The sequence below is a fragment of the Somniosus microcephalus genome, unplaced genomic scaffold (genome assembly GCF_052327205.1).
Source record: "Somniosus microcephalus isolate GS21.2 unplaced genomic scaffold, FLI_Smic_1.0 unresolved_chr4, whole genome shotgun sequence".
Lineage (NCBI taxonomy): Eukaryota > Metazoa > Chordata > Chondrichthyes > Squaliformes > Somniosidae > Somniosus > Somniosus microcephalus.
This window is the reverse complement of record NW_028225182.1, coordinates 47,137,596-47,154,867: the sequence shown is the minus strand read 5'-3', so window position 1 is coordinate 47,154,867 and position 17,272 is coordinate 47,137,596. Positions and strand designations below refer to the sequence as shown.

The following is a 17,272-nucleotide window of genomic DNA, read 5'->3' as shown; positions in this document are numbered from 1 at the left end:
CTAAAAATACCAGACATAATTATGATTGAGAATCTGTGCAACAGCCCCACCTGCCGGTGAGAAACCGGTATAACAGCACCACCAGGCAATGTAGCCGGGCTTTGCTGGATTGTGTGGATCTGTCCAGCATGGATTGGTGCCTTTAACTGAGCGACCACGCAGTGATGACACGCGGGGAAGGGGCGCGATACAAAAATGACAGAAACAATAAATCTGCTTGTATTCCGTTTATTTCAGGGGTTGCTGCACCCCCCCACTCTCTCTGCAGATACAGAAGCGTTAATACCGGACAATACAAAACAGCAAAATGGCAGCATTGATACAGTGACGTCAAGGTACCAAGTCAGCGAACAACAAAGGCGCAAGTTTCACAACATCTACATCCTCCAACGTCACATCCCCCCCTCCCCCTACCACCACCACCAACGTCCCCATATCGGATTTCCGTTTCGGAATTCCCCACCCGGCTTCACTTCCCGTCCCGATGCGGTCGCCAGCCGTGGCGGGGAGACGAGCGGCGACGGGAGAGCAGCCGTCCTCGCTTTCTAGCCCTTGGCTGGCCGTGACAGAGAATCACCAGTAACTTTACCCTGCTGTCGGACTTCTTTGCGTCCGGTGCTCGGGGAGATCGGACCCGCGGGTCCCCCCCCGCCAGCAGCTCGTGTGTTTATAAATGGCTGAAACTGACCCCTTTACCCCCCTCCCTCCCAACAAAGCCCCAAATCATGTCTTTGGGTCTGTGCACAATTCCTGCTGTTGGGATAAGGACGATATAAAGACATGGGGGACTTGGCTCAAGACCGTGCCTCCCCCCGCCCCTCCCTCGTGATCTGAAGCACAGAGGGTCCCGAATGCAATGCCGCCTCCCGTTTTAAACTTTCTCCCCAACCCACCCTCACCACTCCCATTCCCAAACCTAACCCAGCCCCACCCCCCCACCAACACCAACACCCCTCTGCCTCCAATCCCCCCACCTCCACAGTCGCTGCCTCTTGCGGGACACACACTCCCAGGTCGACTGAGCGGCGCGCTGAGTGCGAAGCGGGCGGGCTATTCGGCCACGGGGGGCGGCACTGCTGCCAACGAATCCCATGCCGCCCTCGGCCGACGTCCAGCTGGAGGTCTCCAGGCAGCCAATGGGAGCAGTCACGCCGGTTTGCTTCTGCCTTGCTCGCTGGCACGGAGGTCAGTCGGAACACTCCAATCGCTTGCCCCGATAAGAGGCAGCTCACTGCAGATCAGGCTGGCAGCGGTGGTGGCGGGCCAAACCCAGGACCTTCTTACTCTGTGTGCCTCAGTACCACACCCGGAAGCAGATTTACTAACAAGCGAGGGCTAGCGTTTTTTTAAAAAAAAACTGTAAAGGTTTTTTTGTTGGGGAACAGTAGAACACAGTCCAGCAAGTGTGTGTGAGAGAGAGAGAGAGAGCTGACTGCACACTGGGGCGGGGGGGGCGGGCGGAATACAAGGTACTGATCCAGCCTTGCTCCAGCCATTCTGCACTTAGAATCAATCAGTCCCCAGCTACCACGACCACCACCCGTCCCACTCAACGAGGGGGGGGGGGGAGCTTCAGGAACCTCCCCTGGTCGAATAGCTCCCTCCCAGCCGGTGGGAGAGCGTGCAAAAAAACGCCGGGAATCTCAAGTTTGAAATCCCGAAGCCCGCAGCGAAGTCTAAAAAGGATAGAGGGATAGAGATAGAGAGAGAGAGAGAGAGAGAGAGAGAGGAGACAGGTTCCAGATTCAGATCCACTTGGTCAGTGCGACCGGTGAAAGGGTCCCACCTGAAAGACGAGCCATTCCTTTTCTTTCCTTTCCCTGACTGACCGGGCATGTCTCTGTTCCCAGATTCCGCACTCGCTGTTCAGACAATAACACTTCCCTTTAATTGCGGTAAAAAATAACATTTTTTTTTACAAAAGTTGGTAATAATTCTCTGCCGATTCCTATTTAAAGGGGAAGGGGGATTTCGACGCGCGCACAAAGTGTTTTGACAGACCAAAAGCGACGATCAAAGATAAAACTGGACGGATTACCAGGCCTTGGCGGCGGAGCACAAAGAGCGGTCTTACAGGATGACAAGGGGACCCCTCAAAAGCCGGGGGCGGGGGGGAGGGGGGGTTTTGAACACCGAGCGAATTCGAGCAGCGCCTGCCCGCTTCATGGCTGCTCGAGCATCTGGTCACAGGTCTTGGCCAGGTCCCTGACCTTCACGTGGGTGTACTCCACTCGATTCACCGCCATCTGCGCATCCTTCCTGGACGAATAGCTCGAGCCTTCGTGCGGCTGCCCCGTAGCGACCTACGATCGAGAGAGAGATGGGGAAGAAAGGATTCGTATTTAAAGAGCACCTTTCACGACCTCGAGAAATTCCAAAGCATTTCGCGGACAATGAAGTACTTTTTTTGAAGCGTTGTCGCTGTTGTAATGTGGGAAACGCGGCAGCCAATTTCTGCACAGCAAGATCCCACAAACAGCAATGTGATACTGGCCCTCAACCAACATCACTTAAAACAGATTGAGGGCTAAATATTGGCCCCCAGGGAGAGCTCCCCCTGCTCTTCTTCGAATAGTCTCATGGAATCTTTTACGTCCAGCTGAAAGAGCAGACGTGACCTCGGTTTAACGTATTATCTGAAAGACGGCACCTCGGGCAGTGCAGCACTCCCTCAGTACTGCCCCTCTGACAGTGCGTCGCTCCCTCAGTACTACCCCTCCGACAGTGCGGTGCTCCCTCAGTAATGCCCCTCCGACAGTGCGGCGCTCCCTCAGTACTGCCCCTCCGACAGTGCAGCGCTCCCTCAGTACTGCCCCTCCGACAGTGCGGCGCTCCCTCAGTACTGTCCCTCCGACAGTGCTGCGCTCCCTCAGTACTGCCGCTCTGACAGTGCAGCACTCCCTCATTACTGCCCCTCCGACAGTGCGGCGCTCCCTCAGTACTGCCCCTCTGACAGTGCAGCGCTGCCACAGTGCTGCCTCTCTGAAAGTGCAGCACTCCATCATTACTGCCCCTCCGACAGTGCAGCGCTCCCTCAGTACTGCCCCTCCGACAGTGCGGCACTCCATCAGTACTGCCCCTATGGCAGTGCAGCACTCCCACAGTACTGCACCTCTGACAGTGCAGCACTCCCTCAGTACTGCCCCTCCGACAGTGCAGCACTCCCTCAGTACTGCCCCTCCGACAGTGAGGCGCTCCCTCAGTACTGCCCCTCCGACAGTGCAGCGCTCCCTCAGTACTGCCCCTCCGACAGTGAGGCGCTCCCTCAGTACTGCCCCTCCGACAGTGCAGCGCTCCCTCAGTACTGCCCCTCCGACAGTGCAGCGCACCCTCAGTACTGCCCCTCCGACAGTGCGGTGCACCCTCAGTACTGCCCCTCCCACAGTGCGGCACTCCCTCAGTACTGCCCCTCCAACAGTGCAGCGCTCCCTCAGTACGGCCCCTCCGACAATGCAGCGCTCCCTCAGTACTGTCCCTCCGACAGTGCGGCGCTCCCTCAGTACTGCCCCTCCAACAGTGCAGCGCTCCCTCAGTACTGTCCCTCCGACAATGCAGCGCTCCCTCAGTACTGTCCCTCCGACAGTGCAGTGCTCCCTCAGTACTGCCCCTCCAACAGTGCAGCGCTCCCTCAGTACTGTCCCTCCGACAGTGCGGCGCTCCCTCAGTACCGCCCCTCCAACAGTGCAGCGCTCCCTCAGTACTGTCCCTCCGACAGTGCGGCGCTCCCTCAGTACTGTCCCTCCGACAGTGCGGCGCTCCCTCAGTACTGTCCCTCCGACAGTGCAGCGCTCCCTCAGTACTGCCCCTCCAACAGTGCAGCGCTCCCTCAGTACTGTCCCTCCGACAGTGCGGCGCTCCCTCAGTACCGCCCCTCCGACAGTGCGGCGCTCCCTCAGTACTGCCCCTCCGACAGTGCAGCGCTCCCTCAGTACCGCCCCTCCGACAATGCAGCGCTCCCTCAGTACTGTCCCTCCGACAGTGCGGCGCTCCCTCAGTACTGTCCCTCCGACAGTGCGGCGCTCCCTCAGTACTGCCCCTCCAACAGTGCAGCGCTCCCTCAGTACCGCCCCTCCGACAATGCAGCGCTCCCTCAGTACTGCCCCTCCGACAGTGCGGCGCTCCCTCAGTACTGCCCCTCCGACAGTGCAGCGCTCCCTCAGTACTGCCCCTCCGACAGTGCAGCGCTCCCTCAGTACCGCCCCTCCGACAATGCAGCGCTCCCTCAGTACTGTCCCTCCGACAGTGCAGCGCTCCCTCAGTACCGCCCCTCCGACAATGCAGCGCTCCCTCAGTACTGCCCCTCCGACAGTGCGGCACTCCCTCAGTACTGCCCCTCCGACAGTGCAGCGCTCCCTCAGTACTGCCCCTCCGACAGTGCGGCGCTCCCTCAGTACTGCCCCTCCGACAGTGCGGTGCACCCTCAGTACTGCCCCTCCGACAGTGCAGCGCTCCCTCAGTACTGTCCCTCCGACAGTGCGGCACTCCCTCAGTATTGTCCCTCCGACAGTGCGGCAGTCCCTCAGTACTGTCCCTCCGACAGTGCAGCACTCCCTAAGTACTGTTGGATCGCAAAAATAGGCCTGTGAACCTAAGCCTGAATCCTCTAGTCTTTAAATACATTAACCAAAGCTGTAGGAGGGCTGTAGTACTAGAAATCATATTCAAAGGATGATTAGCTTCACATATTAAGAAATATATGTATTAGAAACGTACATGTAGTATTTAGGTAACTGCAAAGCATGATGGGACACTTGACCATCATTAACCCTTTTTAACTAAGTACTGTAGAAATAGTGGACCACAGCATATTTACTGGACTCTTGGTCTCCGTCTTTGTTGTCATCAGTGTTACAGAAGCAGTGTTTAATGCAGCTGGCTTTCTGAGAGATAAGGGAAACTGAACTTCATAGGGAGTCGGCCATTTCTATCTTTGCCTCAAACACCTTATCTCCCTTTGTAGTGTCTGCTCGCAACCAAAAGCTGACATTGTTTATTATCTCAAGAATTAAGCGACCTTGCTCACAGAAGCTAGATGTCTAAGAACTAGGTGTTATGCTTAATGTCAAAGAACACTTCAGGGCGGCTCCTGACATTGAGTGACTAATGACCCAACCAATGAGATAGTAACTGTAGTGACGTTGTCTGTATGTGTACACCCACTTTTGTAACCAGTGGGCGTTGCTTATTGAAAGGTATATAAAATGCTTGTATGCTGTATTTCTTTAGAGAGCTAGGTGCGAGTCTGAGGAGGCTCCCTCCTCCCCCTTGTGCACAAGGCCTCCCGGCCGTTTTCTAATAAACCTTAACTTTGTCATCAGTTCCGTTTCCCCGTCTGGTTTTGCTCCGAAAATTCGAATCTAACAGTTGGTGTCAGAAGTGGGATACTGTGTTGCAGGGTGCAGGTAGGACATCAGGTGGGGGGTCCGGATCGAGGAGGTAACTGACCCTCGAACGAACCCGGCATCCTTCCTGATAGATGAAGAGACACCTCCCTGTTCCAAACTTGGTGAGAGCGCACCTTGAGTATTGTGTGCAGTTTTGGTCACCTTACCTGAGGAAGGACGTTCTTGCCATGGAGGGAGTGCAGTGAAGATTCACCAGGCTGATACCTGGGATGGCAGGAATGACGTACGAGGAGAGATTGTGTCAATTGGGCTTATACTCACTGGAGTTTAGAAGATTGAGAGGGGATCTCATCAAAACATATAAAATTCTGTCAGTTCTGGACAGACTAGATGCAGAAAGGATGTTTCTGATGGCCGGGGAGTCCAGAACCAGGGATCCTAGTCTAAGGATAAGGGGTAAGCCATTTAGGACAGAAATGAGGAGGAATTTCTTCACCCAGAGAGTGGTGAACCTGTGGAATTCTCTGCCACAGAGGGCGGTGGAGGCCAGTTCATTAAATATATTCAAGAAAGAGTTGGATATATTTCTTAAGGCTAAAAGGATCAAGGGATATGGGGAGAAGGCAGGGACAGGGTACTGAGTTTGGATGATCAGCCATGATCTCATTGAATGGCAGAGCAGGCTCGAAGGGCCTACTCCTGCTCCTATCTTCTATGTTTCTATGTTTCCCCTCCTGACGTACCTACGTATGCTCAGTGAGGCCAATCACTTTCGGATTCAACACCTACAGAAGGCACAGGATGCCAAAAGACTAAGGGGGGTGGAGTTTGGAAAACACCCCCTTGTGTGGGACAATGGGTGATGGTTCACCGACCAGTTCGAGGTATTTTTGAGCCACGGTGGTATGGACCCTTCCAGATCCTCCTTAGTACAGGTACCTCAGTTTGCTTGCAGAACAAAAAATTTGATGCAAGGTGGAGACACTGGAGCCAGACTAAGCCCGTGGTGACGCCCGGGGAAGAAATTTCCCCTAACCCCCCACCGAGTGTGTTCATTGATCTTCAGTGTACTGTCTCTTTAAAAGCCAGCGCTTCCCTCTTCAAGGTCGCAGGCTGCGCGCTCTCTCTCTCTCTCTCTCTCTCTCTCTCGAGATTGTGACTGCTGCTTGAAGTTGTGATTGAAGTTGCGTGGAGTGTGTGTGTGTGTCAACTGATGTGCAATGTGCGATGAATTATGAAATGAAAACGACCCTATGGTTAAGAATAATGCGAGTTAGCTTTCTTTCCTTCCCAATATTAGGTTAGGACCAAGTTCGGAGGATTAAGTCGATTCTTCGGGTTGTTATTTACCTCTCTCTTCCTTACAGTTGTCCGGACCCGACCTCAGTACTGTCATCACTTCCGGGGATATCGACCCTTCAACAGCTCAGTTTTTCAACTTAACCAGCGATCCTGCTCACCCTGACTGTTGTACCACCCTGACCTGTCCCAGGACATACCCCTTGACTTTTGAGTTCTGATTATCTCTCTCTTGTGGTTGCCATGGTGAAATCTTCCAAAGCAGTTTGATTTGATCTGTTTAAATGTGAAAAATTAATTTTTCCCCAGTTATATTCAATGTTTTTACACTATTTTGGAAAGACATCTGAAGAAAGGACAATAAGGAATATGACGTAATTTACTGTTTTCTGCAAGAATGTGCTATTTGTTTTGTTTTATTTGTTCACAGTTTTACAAAAGATAAGTTTCTGCCTTACAGTTACAGGTGCCAATGTGCTTGGAAGAAAATTAATTTGAATGTTTACAAGATCTGGATTAAATTGGAGTTGAGGTTAATTAACCCATTAAAAACCAGACTTTCATTGTGGCCACGGTGAAATTTTGGTTGGTGTAATTTTGGTTGGTGTAAATTTGTGTAGACCGCATTCAATAAGATAACTCCGCTCTGTGAGAACATCCGATAGTTGCAGAGTCCATTATAAAGACTTACTTAGCTTGTGAACTTTGCTCAATCCCGTCTTTCTTCACTGTCCATATTACCTCCGTGTTCGTGTTTAGTTAAAGTATGAAAACATAACTTTCTTTCAATTGGGAAAGTTTTTTTTTGATTTACATGAAGTGACGCAATTGCGTGCATTTGATAATGTTTTGCTCCACCTTCTTTAAAACCTGTAAAGGAGTTAACCCTTTCCACGGACAGCTGTTTAAATTCACCGAGCAACAACTTTAGTATGAAATTTAAAGATATTGGACATTATTAAATTTAAGTTTCTTAATTTTAAGTTAATATTTCCCCACAGTGACAGAAGGAAATTTATGATTTGATAAATTAACCCCTTGGGCTCTTACGCAGAGTGACAATGGCAAAATCTGTCAGTTCAATAATACTGCTGTTTTGATTTTGGGATAATTTTGTAATAACAAAATGGACTCAGGCACTATATATTGGGTTACTTTTGGGAAAATAAAAGATCCTCTAAATTAATGATAAATAAAAAAGTGTTAATAACTTGGATCAAGCGAGAACATTTGATCTATGTTTTCAATATTAAATACTGTACTGGACAGTAAAGTTCCTCCAGGACTCATGAATGAGATATGAATGGTAATTAAGGGTGTGAGATAGAAACTGGAGAATTACACCACCAATTGAGAATTTTTCAAAATTTTCTCGTGAAAGTCAGGAAAGTGTCGTTAAGAATAGTAAATTGATGGCTTTCTCTTGGAGACATTTGTGTCCCTGCCTTTAATGAACTTAAGAAACTGAATTTGATAGCCTGGCCACTACCCAAGGCATCGGGACCACGCAGAGGAAGATGAGCAAAGATCTCCAGACGAGTACAATCTTTTGATAAGATCACCTGAAAGCCCGAGAAAGGCTTGTGTGTGTGTGGTATAATATGGAGATACCGTATGAGTGTGCAAATGTGATTCTTTACGTATGAGGTAATTACCATCCGGGAATGTATGGTGAGTTTGCACTGAAGAGCGGGTCTCAGACATGACGACAGCAAGGCAGACATGAAATAGTTAATATGATAGCAAAATACTGCAGATGCTGGAAATCCGAAATAACAACAGAAAATGCTGGTAAAACTCAGCAGGCCAGGCAACATCCGTGGAGAGAAATTAGAGTCAACGTTTCGAGTCAAACCCTTTGTCAAGACTCAACAAAAGGGTTTGACTCGAAACGTTGACTCTATTTTCTCTCCATGGATGTTGCCTGGCCTGCTGAGTTTTTCCAGCATTTTCTGTTGTTATGATGAGATAGTTAATGTGGCTCAGGAGAGTGAGGCAACCTTTAAAGCATTGACACATACTCCATCGAAAAACTTTCCAATTAATGGCCCAGTAATTCGGGTCCCAACGCGCGAGTACGGATGGGGTACTCACGCGTGGGCCCGTTGGAAGTGCCGGATTTCAGCATGCGCGGAAAACCGGCATTTCCTCTCCTCTGAACCAAGGGGTTAAGGGGCGGTTCCTGTGCGACGTTGGAGGCAGCGCGTACGCGTTGAACTTCGTTTTTTTTTTTTTGACAGGTTTGTCCGTGCGCGAAGGCCTCCACTTTTTACGAATGTAAAAAGCAGACGTAAGGACTTAGTTTTAAGGTAAGTGGTCTAATAATTAAAGTTAGAATTTTTTTCCACAGGTTTATTATTTTTAAAGAATTTACAGTAAGGTAAGTGTATTTTTGGACCCGATTTCTTGAAAAAAAAATTCTGGCAGAAATTTGAATAATTGTTTAAATTCGTTTTTTAAAGTTATTAATAGTTAATTTAATTATTGGAATTTTTTTTAACTTTTATTTAAAGTTTAAGTAGTGTTTTGGGCGCTCGTACTTTTCATGAGTTTGACAGGTCTTATGTCTAACTCATGAATGGGCTTTTGTAAACTCCCATTGGTTGCCCAGTGCTCACGTGATCCCAGCCGGCTCATCGCACTAAGTACGCCGCTGGATCACGCACGCACAGCGCACCGGGAGCTGAACCGGGCCACAGACCGGAAATCCAAGCAGGCCCAGTCTTCAAATGTCAGCGCGATATGCAAGTGTAGGTCGGGGGCTTGCACCCGCGGGAAGCCCCCGACCCAAATTTCTGGGCCAATGAAACAATCAGAATAGAGTTAAAGACACTGGTACCTGTTAGAGGTTGAAGAATCTGGATTGGGAGAATTGAGGGCTAAGGAGAAATCATATTTAGTAAGAATTATCCACAAGACGGATACGAGCAAAAGAGAGATCTGGAGAATCTTTTAAGTCCATGATTTGTTGATTGGATGTTAAATTGTAATGTCACTTGAAATGATTGTAAGTCTGAATTTAACTGTGACTGTAATAATTGTGTTTTGTAGTTAACAGAGGGAAAAACCAGTGCGAATCCAGTATGAGGTGGTCAACCAACACGTTTTTAAGTAAGCGCTGCACAATTGTGTGGCACAATTTGGATACTCGGATACGACATTCCCCTGTTGTTTGAGGGTTTCAGTGAGCTCATGATGCGACTGAATTCCCCCCCCCCCCCCAAAGCATTTTTATGTTTTTGGGGTAAGACAGCTCGAGAATGGATATTGAAATTGACAGCATAGAGGATAACTCACACTGAGATATGTCATATGTCAGCACACCCTTAGGTTTGTACTATTTCACACGCTCTGGTAGTTAGCATACTTTGATACATAAGCCAATTGGGTACTCATGCCCATGACTAACAAATTAATTGAGCACACCGAAAGAGAAGATCCAAAGCAGTGTAGACGAGACCCCAGGCGGGGTAACATCAGGAAAGATAGAAGAAATAGAGGATACCCCAGGCGGGGCAGAATCGTAACACCGGAACACCCATGGATCAGACTGATTTCACACATATTAGTCGTGGTGCAGTTAATACTGGTCTTGAGTTTGCTATGTATGGCTTGTAAGAAATATAAATGGGCTAAAGTGAAACAAGTGGTTAAGACAGTTAGTGCATGCACTGATCCTCCCACACGTGTTTCGGACGACTTTGGTTGTTTGCTGGAGAGATCAAGCATATGAAGGATGAGGGGGTAGTATAATGAATCGGGAAACACTTCAGTTTAAATTTAAATATTAACCATACTCATCTGATGCATACCCGGTGCCTCGATGGATGGCCACCTTGACAGGATTCACACCAGGCCCTATGCAACAAATGGGTGGTCTTCCTGGAGTAACCAGAGGTCTGGGGGGGGGGGGAGCTGTATAACAAATTAGGTCCGGTAACCGGAAGAAACCTCAATCATTCACGCCCTTGGTTTCCCAGCATGCTATACCAGCTGCTCATAGGTGTGCACACTTTCCAACCCGCCTCAAGGTTCCCTTTCGGGGGGGGGGGGTTGGAAGGGGGGACTGTTGGATCGCAAAAATAGGCCTGTGAACCAAAGCCTGAATCCTCTAGTCTTTAAATACATTAACCAAAGCTGTAGGAGGGCTGTAGTACTAGAAATCATATTCAAAGGATGATTAGCTTCACATATTAAGAAATATATGTATTAGAAACGTACATGTAGTATTTAGGTAACTGCAAAGCATGATGGGACACTTGACCATCATTAACCCTTTTTAACTAAGTACTGTAGAAATAGTGGACCACAGCATATTTACTGGACTCTTGGTCTCGGTCTTTGTTGTTATCAGTGTTACAGAAGCAGTGTTTAATGCAGCTGGCTTTCTGAGAGATAAGGGAAACTGAACTTCATAGGGAGTCGGCCATTTCTATCTCTGCCTCAAACACCTTATCTCCCTTTGTAATGTCTGCTCACAACCAAAAGCTGACATTGTTTATTATCTCAAGAATTAAGCGACCTTGCTCACAGAAGCTAGAGGTCTAGAAACTAGGTGTTATGTTTAATGTCAAAGAACACTTCAGGGCGGCTCCTGACATTGAGTGACTAATGACCCAACCAATAAGAGAATAACTGTAGTGACGTTGTCTGTATGCGTTCGCCCACTTTTGTAACCAGTGGGCGTTGCTTATTGAAAGGTATATAAAATGCTTGTATGCTGCATTTCATTAGGGAGCTAGGTGCGAGTCTGAGGAGGCTCCCTCCTCTCCCTTGTGCACAAGGCCTCCCGGCCGTTTTCTAGTAAACTTTAACTTTGTCAGCAGTTCCGTCTCTCCGTCTGGTTTTGCTCCGAAAATTCGAATCTAACAGTACTGTCCCTCCGACAGTGCAGCACTCCAATACTGCCCCTCCGACAGTCCAGTACTCCCGCAGTACTGCCCCTCCGACAGTGCGGCACTCCCTCAGTACTGCCCCTATGGCAGTGCAGTACTCCCTCAGTACTGCCCCTCCGATAGTGCAGCACTCCCTTAGTGCCGCCCCTCCGACATTGCAGCGCCCCCTCAGTATTGCCCCTCCGACAGTGAGGCGCTCCCTCAGTACTGCCCCTCCGACAGTGCAGCACTCCCTCAGTACTGCCCATCCGACAGTGCGGCTCTCCCTCAATGCTGTCCCTCCGACAGTGTGGCACTCCCTCAGTACTGCCCATTGGACAGTGCAGCACACCCTCAGTACTGCCCCTCCGGCAGTGCAGTGCTCCCTCAGTACTCGCCCTCCGACAGTGCGGCACTCCCTCAGTTCTACCCCTATGGCAGTGCAGCACTCCCTCAGTACCGCCCCTACGGCAGTGCAGTACTCCCTCAGTACCGCCCCTATGGCAGTGCAGTACTCCCTCAGTGCTGCCCCTCCAACAGTGCAGCACTCCCTCAGTACTGCCCTTCCGACAGTGTGGCACTCCCTCAGTACTGCCCCTACGGCAGTGCTGTGCTCCTTCAGTACTGCCCCTCCGACAGTGTAGCACTCCCTCATCGCTGCCCATGCGACAGCGTAGCACTCCCTCAGTACTGCCCCTCCAAAAGTGCAGCGCACCCACAGTACAGCCCCTCCGACAGTGCAGCACTCCCTCAGTACTGCCCCTCCAACAGTGCAGCACTCCCTCAGTACTGCCCCTCCGACAGTGCAGCGCTCCCTCAGTCCTGCCCCTCCGAAAGTGCAGCACTCCCTCAGTACTGCCCCCCGACATTGCGGCGCTCCCTCAGTACTGCCCCTCCGACAGCGCAGCGCTCCCTCAGTACCGCCCCTCCGACATTGCGGCGCTCCCTCAGTACTGCCCCTCCGACAGTGCAGCACTCCCTCAGTACTGCCCCTCCGACAGTGCAGCGCTCCCTCAGTCCTGCCCCTCCGAAAGTGCAGCACTCCCTCAGTACTGCCCCCCGACATTGCGGTGCTCCCTCAGTACTGCCTCTCCGAGAGTGCAGAACTCCCTCAGTACTGCCAATCATGAAGGGGCTTTAATAGAGTAGATAAGGAAAAACTGTTTCCCCTGGCAGAAGGGTCGGTAACCAGATGACACAGATTTAAGATAATTTGCAAAAGAACCAGAGGGGGAGATGAGGAGAATTTTTATGCAGCGAGTTGTTGTGATCTGGAACGCGCTGCCTGAAAGGGCAGTGGGAGCAGATTCAATAGTAACTTTCAAAAGGGAATTGGATAAATACTTGAAAGGGGAAAATTTGCAGAGCTGTGGGGAAAGAGCAGGGGGGAGTGTGGGACTAATTGGAGAGCTCTCTCAAAGGGCCAGCACAGGTCTGATGAGCCGAATGGCCTCCTTCTGTGCTGTATCAATCTACAAAGTTGAATTGGGCCCATGGGTTGGCTGATTGCATCCAAGGTGACAGTCAGGGCAATTGCCCCCATAGCCTTGGGTTAGGAATTGGAGGGTGCGTGTAAATCTGTCATATTAACCCTCCCAATCACAAGCATGCGGGCGGTGAGCTTGGCAACGATGCACCCCATGGCTGGATAGCCCGAGTTCCTGCCTAAGGATTGGCCTATTCTGAGGGAGGGTTGATGTGGATGAAGGCTGCCAGTGCCCGTGGAACCCAAGTCAGGGGGGAAAACCGGCAGAGAGAGAAGGTTTGAAGGATTTTCGTAAAGGAGGAGCGAGAGGTAGAGAGAGGCGGAGGGGGTTGGGGAGCACGAGTTAACCACAGCCTTGGTTGTGGGGCCAGGACCTCACGGATCTACCGAAGCCAAGTGGAGAACAACAAGGACCGCTCACCTGAGTGAGATAGCGGATCTGGCTGGACAGTTCCATTTCGACGCGCTGGACAGAGGCGGTAAACTGCGAGGCGTGGCGGTCCAGGGTGCGTTCTGCCGGCTTCTCCTTCGACAATTCCAAGATGGCGTTGGCTGAGGGGCCAAGAGAACGGGTTAGAGTGAGGAACCTTCTCCAACGCAGGTCTCCCCTTGGCCCCAACATCAACGCCCCGTCACCCCGATTGGGCTTATACTCGCTGGAGTTTAGAAGAATGAGAGGGGATCTCATTGAAACTTATAAAATTCTAACAGGACTAGACAGACTAGATGCTGGAAGGATGTTCCCGATGGTGGGAGACTCCAGAACCAGGGGTCACAGTCTAAGGATAAGGGGTAAGCCATTTAGGACAGAGATGAGGAGGGATTTCTTCACCCAGAGAGTGGTAAACCTGTGGAATTCTCTGCCACAGAGGGCGGTGGAGGCCAATTCATTAAATATATTCAAGAAGGAGTTAGATATATTTCTTAAGGCTAAAGGGATTAAGGGATATGGGGAGAAGGCAGGGACAGGGTACTGAGTTTGGATGATCAGCCATGATCTCATTAAATGGCGGAACAGGCTCGAGGGGCCGAATGGCCTACTCCTGCTCCTGTTTCACCGTCTCCCCTTGGCCCCACCATCAACACCCTGTCTCCCCTTGGCCACAACATCACCATCCTGTCTCCCCTTGGCCACAACATCACCATCCTGTCTCCCCTTGGCCCCAACATCAACACCCTGTCTCCCCTTGGCCCCAACATCAACACCCTGTCTTCCCTTAACCCCACCATCAACACCCTGTCTCCCCTTGGCCCCACCATCAACGCCCTGTCTCCCCTTAACCCCAACATCAACACCCTGTCTCCCCTTGACCCCACCATCAACACCCTGTCTCCCCTTGACCCCACCATCAACACCCTGTCTCCCCTTGGCCACAACATCACCATCCTGTCTCCCCTTGGCCCCAACATCAACACCCTGTCTCCCCTTGGCCCCAACATCACCACCCTGTCTCCACTTGGTCCCAACATCGACACCCTGTCTCCCCTTGGCCCCACCATCAACACCCTGTCTCCCCTTGGGAACGGTAGCATAGTGGCTGTGTTACTAATCCAGAGGCCTGGACTAATCACAGAAACCCCACAGTGCAGATAGAGGCCATTTCGGCCCATCGAGCCTGCACTGACACATATCCCACCCGATCCCCGTAACCCCTACACCAACACATATCCCACCCTATCCCCGTAACCCCACGTATTTAATCCCCCTAACACTAAGGGGTCAATTTATCATAGCCAATCAACCTAACCCGCACATCTTTGGACTGTGGGAGGAAACCGGAGCACCCGGAGGAAACCCACGCAAACACGGGGAGAATGTGCAAACTCCACACAGACAGTCGCCCGAGGCCGGATTCGAACCCGGGTCCCTGGCGCTGTGAGGCAACAGTGCTAACCACTATGCCACCGTGCTGATATAATGACTCCAGTAGACGCGAGTTCAAATCCCACCACGGCAGCTGGGGAATTTAAATTCAGTTAATTAAATAAATCTGGAATAAAAAGCTAGCGTCAGTAATGCTGACCATGAAACTACCAGATTGTCATAAAAACCCATCTGGTTTCACTAATGTCCCTTTAGGGAAGGGAATCTGCCGCCCTTACCCGGTCTGGGCTCATTCCTGACATCAGACTGATTCCTGGGGTGGCAGGACTGTCGTATGAGGAGAGATTGGGTCGACTAGGCCTGTATTCACTAGAGTTTAGAAGAATGAGAGGGGATCTCATTGAAACGTATAAAATTCTGACAGGGCTAGACAGACTGGATGCAGGGAGGATGTTTCCCCTGGCTGGGGGGGGGGTCGAGAACCAGGGTCACAGTCTCAGGATACGGGGTAGGACATTTAGGACTGAGATGAGGAGGAACTTCTTCACTCAGAGGGTGGCGAACCTGTGGAATTCTCTACCACAGAAGGCTGCGGAGGCCAAGTCACTGAATATATTTAAGGAGATCAATAGATTTCTAGACACAAAAGGCATCAAGGGGTATGGGGGGAGAGTGGGAATATGGTATTGAGATAGAGGATCAGCCATGATCATATTGAATGGCGGAGCAGGCTCGAATGGCCGAATGGCCGACTCCTGCTCCTATTTTTCCATGTTTCTATGTGTGACTCCAGACCCACAGCAATGTGGTTGACTCTCAACTGTCCCTCCGAGATGGCCGCGCGAGCCACTCGTTTGCCCCAAACCGCTTCACCACACGGACTGCAGCGGTTCAAGAAGGCGGCTCACCGCCACCTTCTCGAGGGTAATAAGAGAACGGGCAATAAATGCCGGCCTGGCCAGCGACGCCCACAACCCCCGTGAATGAATAAATAAAAACATCACCATCCTGTATCTCCTGGCCCCACCTCCGCCCCCCCCCCCATGTCTCAGTTGAAGGCGAGTTGTTACTTCGCAGCCTGGTAGCCGACACCGAGGCCGAAGGTGGGAGGGGGGGGAACTTGAGGGATAAAGACGACGGGTGGAGGAGGATCTTCGCTCAGGACGGACGGGTTGGTCCGGGGTGAAGCGGGTTGCTGCCAGACCCCTGTCCAGGGGCTGTTCCCGGAAAGGGTTGGGGGCGGTCTTGGGCTCCACCGCCCGGGGGGGGTGCGCGGAGGGAGGGGGCAAGGGGGTGGTAAATCCCATCGAGAATATACAACTGGGCATTAAATAGGAAGATTAATCCCCACCTCCCGGGACAGGCAGCCCCTCTCCCTCGCTCTCCCATTCCCCGCCTTCTCTTTTCTCCTCCGCTTCCTCCTTTCTTCTCGCCTCATTTTTTTTTCTTCCCACTCTCTCTCGCTCTCCCCATCTTCCATTCCCTTCTCTCTCTCGCAGTCTCTCTCTCTCTCCTCCTCCCTTCTCTCTCCCCCTTCCTCCCCTCTCTCTCTCTCCTCCTCCCTTCTCTCTCCCCCTTCCTCCCCTCTCTCTCTCCCTTCCTCCCCTCTCTCTCTCCCTTCCTCCCTCTCCCATTCCAAGCCTTCTCTTTTCTCCTCCGCCTCCTCCTTTCTCCTCCCCACATTTTTTTCCTTCACTCTCTCTCTCGCTCTCTCCACCTTCCATTCCCTTCTCTCTCCTCCTCCCGTCTCTCTCTCCTCCTCCCTTCTTCTCTCTCGCAGTCTCTCTCTCTCCCCCTCCCCTCTCTCGCAGTCTCTCTCTCCTCCCTTCCTCCCTGCCTCTCTCTCCCATTCCAAGCCTTCTCTTTTCTCCTCCGCCTCCTCCTTTCTCCTCCCACTCTCTCTCTGCACCTTCCATTCCCTTCTCTCCTCCTCCTCGCTCTCCCTCGCCTTTCCTCCCTCTGTCCCTCCCACACTCTCCCTCCCACCTGCGCTCTGCAGGACGATGGCGATCTCCTTCTCGATCTCCTCCAGGTTGCGGAGCTTCTCGTTCGCCGGCCCGTAGGTACCCATCTTCCAAGCTGCTTTTCTCTCGGGCGATTCTAGCTGCGGCGCGGCTCAGCTCTCAGTCTGCACCGCTTTCCGGCTCAGATCACAGAGCAAACAAGGAGACAGAGAGCAGCGGCAGGAGAGGAGAGAGCAAGAGAGGCTCCAGCAACAGCGCCGCCCCGACAGAGGAAATTAAACAGCGGGTCAATGTAACAAATAGGAACACTAACAAATAGGAGCAATGTAACAAATAGGAACAATGTAAAAAAATAGGAGCAATGTAACAAATAGGAACAATGTAACAAATAGGAACAATGTAAAAAATAGGAGCAATGTAACAAATAGGAGCAATGTAACACATAGGAACAATGTAACACATAGGAACAATGTAAAAAA

At 51.2% G+C, this 17,272-nt stretch overlaps 1 protein-coding gene across 1 annotated transcript; it reads right to left on the bottom strand.

Annotated features, from left to right (window-relative positions):
• Positions 1-212: 212 nt before the first annotated feature.
• Positions 213-17,001, bottom strand: med11 (mediator complex subunit 11). Its single transcript, XM_085977456.1, has 3 exons — positions 16,816-17,001; positions 13,426-13,556; positions 213-2,303 (listed from the first exon to the last, which is right to left on the bottom strand). The coding sequence occupies exons 1-3, from the start codon at positions 16,898-16,900 to the stop codon at positions 2,163-2,165; spliced, it is 357 nt and encodes a 118-aa protein (XP_085833582.1). The 5' UTR covers positions 16,901-17,001; the 3' UTR covers positions 213-2,162.
• Positions 17,002-17,272: the final 271 nt, after the last annotated feature.

Bases quoted from the DNA above. Each gene is read 5' to 3' on its own strand.
- med11 (XM_085977456.1), bottom strand. From the start codon at position 16,900: ATGGGTACCTACGGGCCGGCGAACGAGAAGCTCCGCAACCTGGAGGAG. The intron at 13,557-16,815 runs GTGGGAGGGAGA...TTGGCCCCTCAG, and splicing joins CATCGTCCTGCAGAGCGCAG to CCAACGCCATCTTGGAATTG. The intron at 2,304-13,425 runs GTGAGCGGTCCT...TCTCGATCGTAG, and splicing joins AGATCCGCTATCTCACTCAG to GTCGCTACGGGGCAGCCGCA.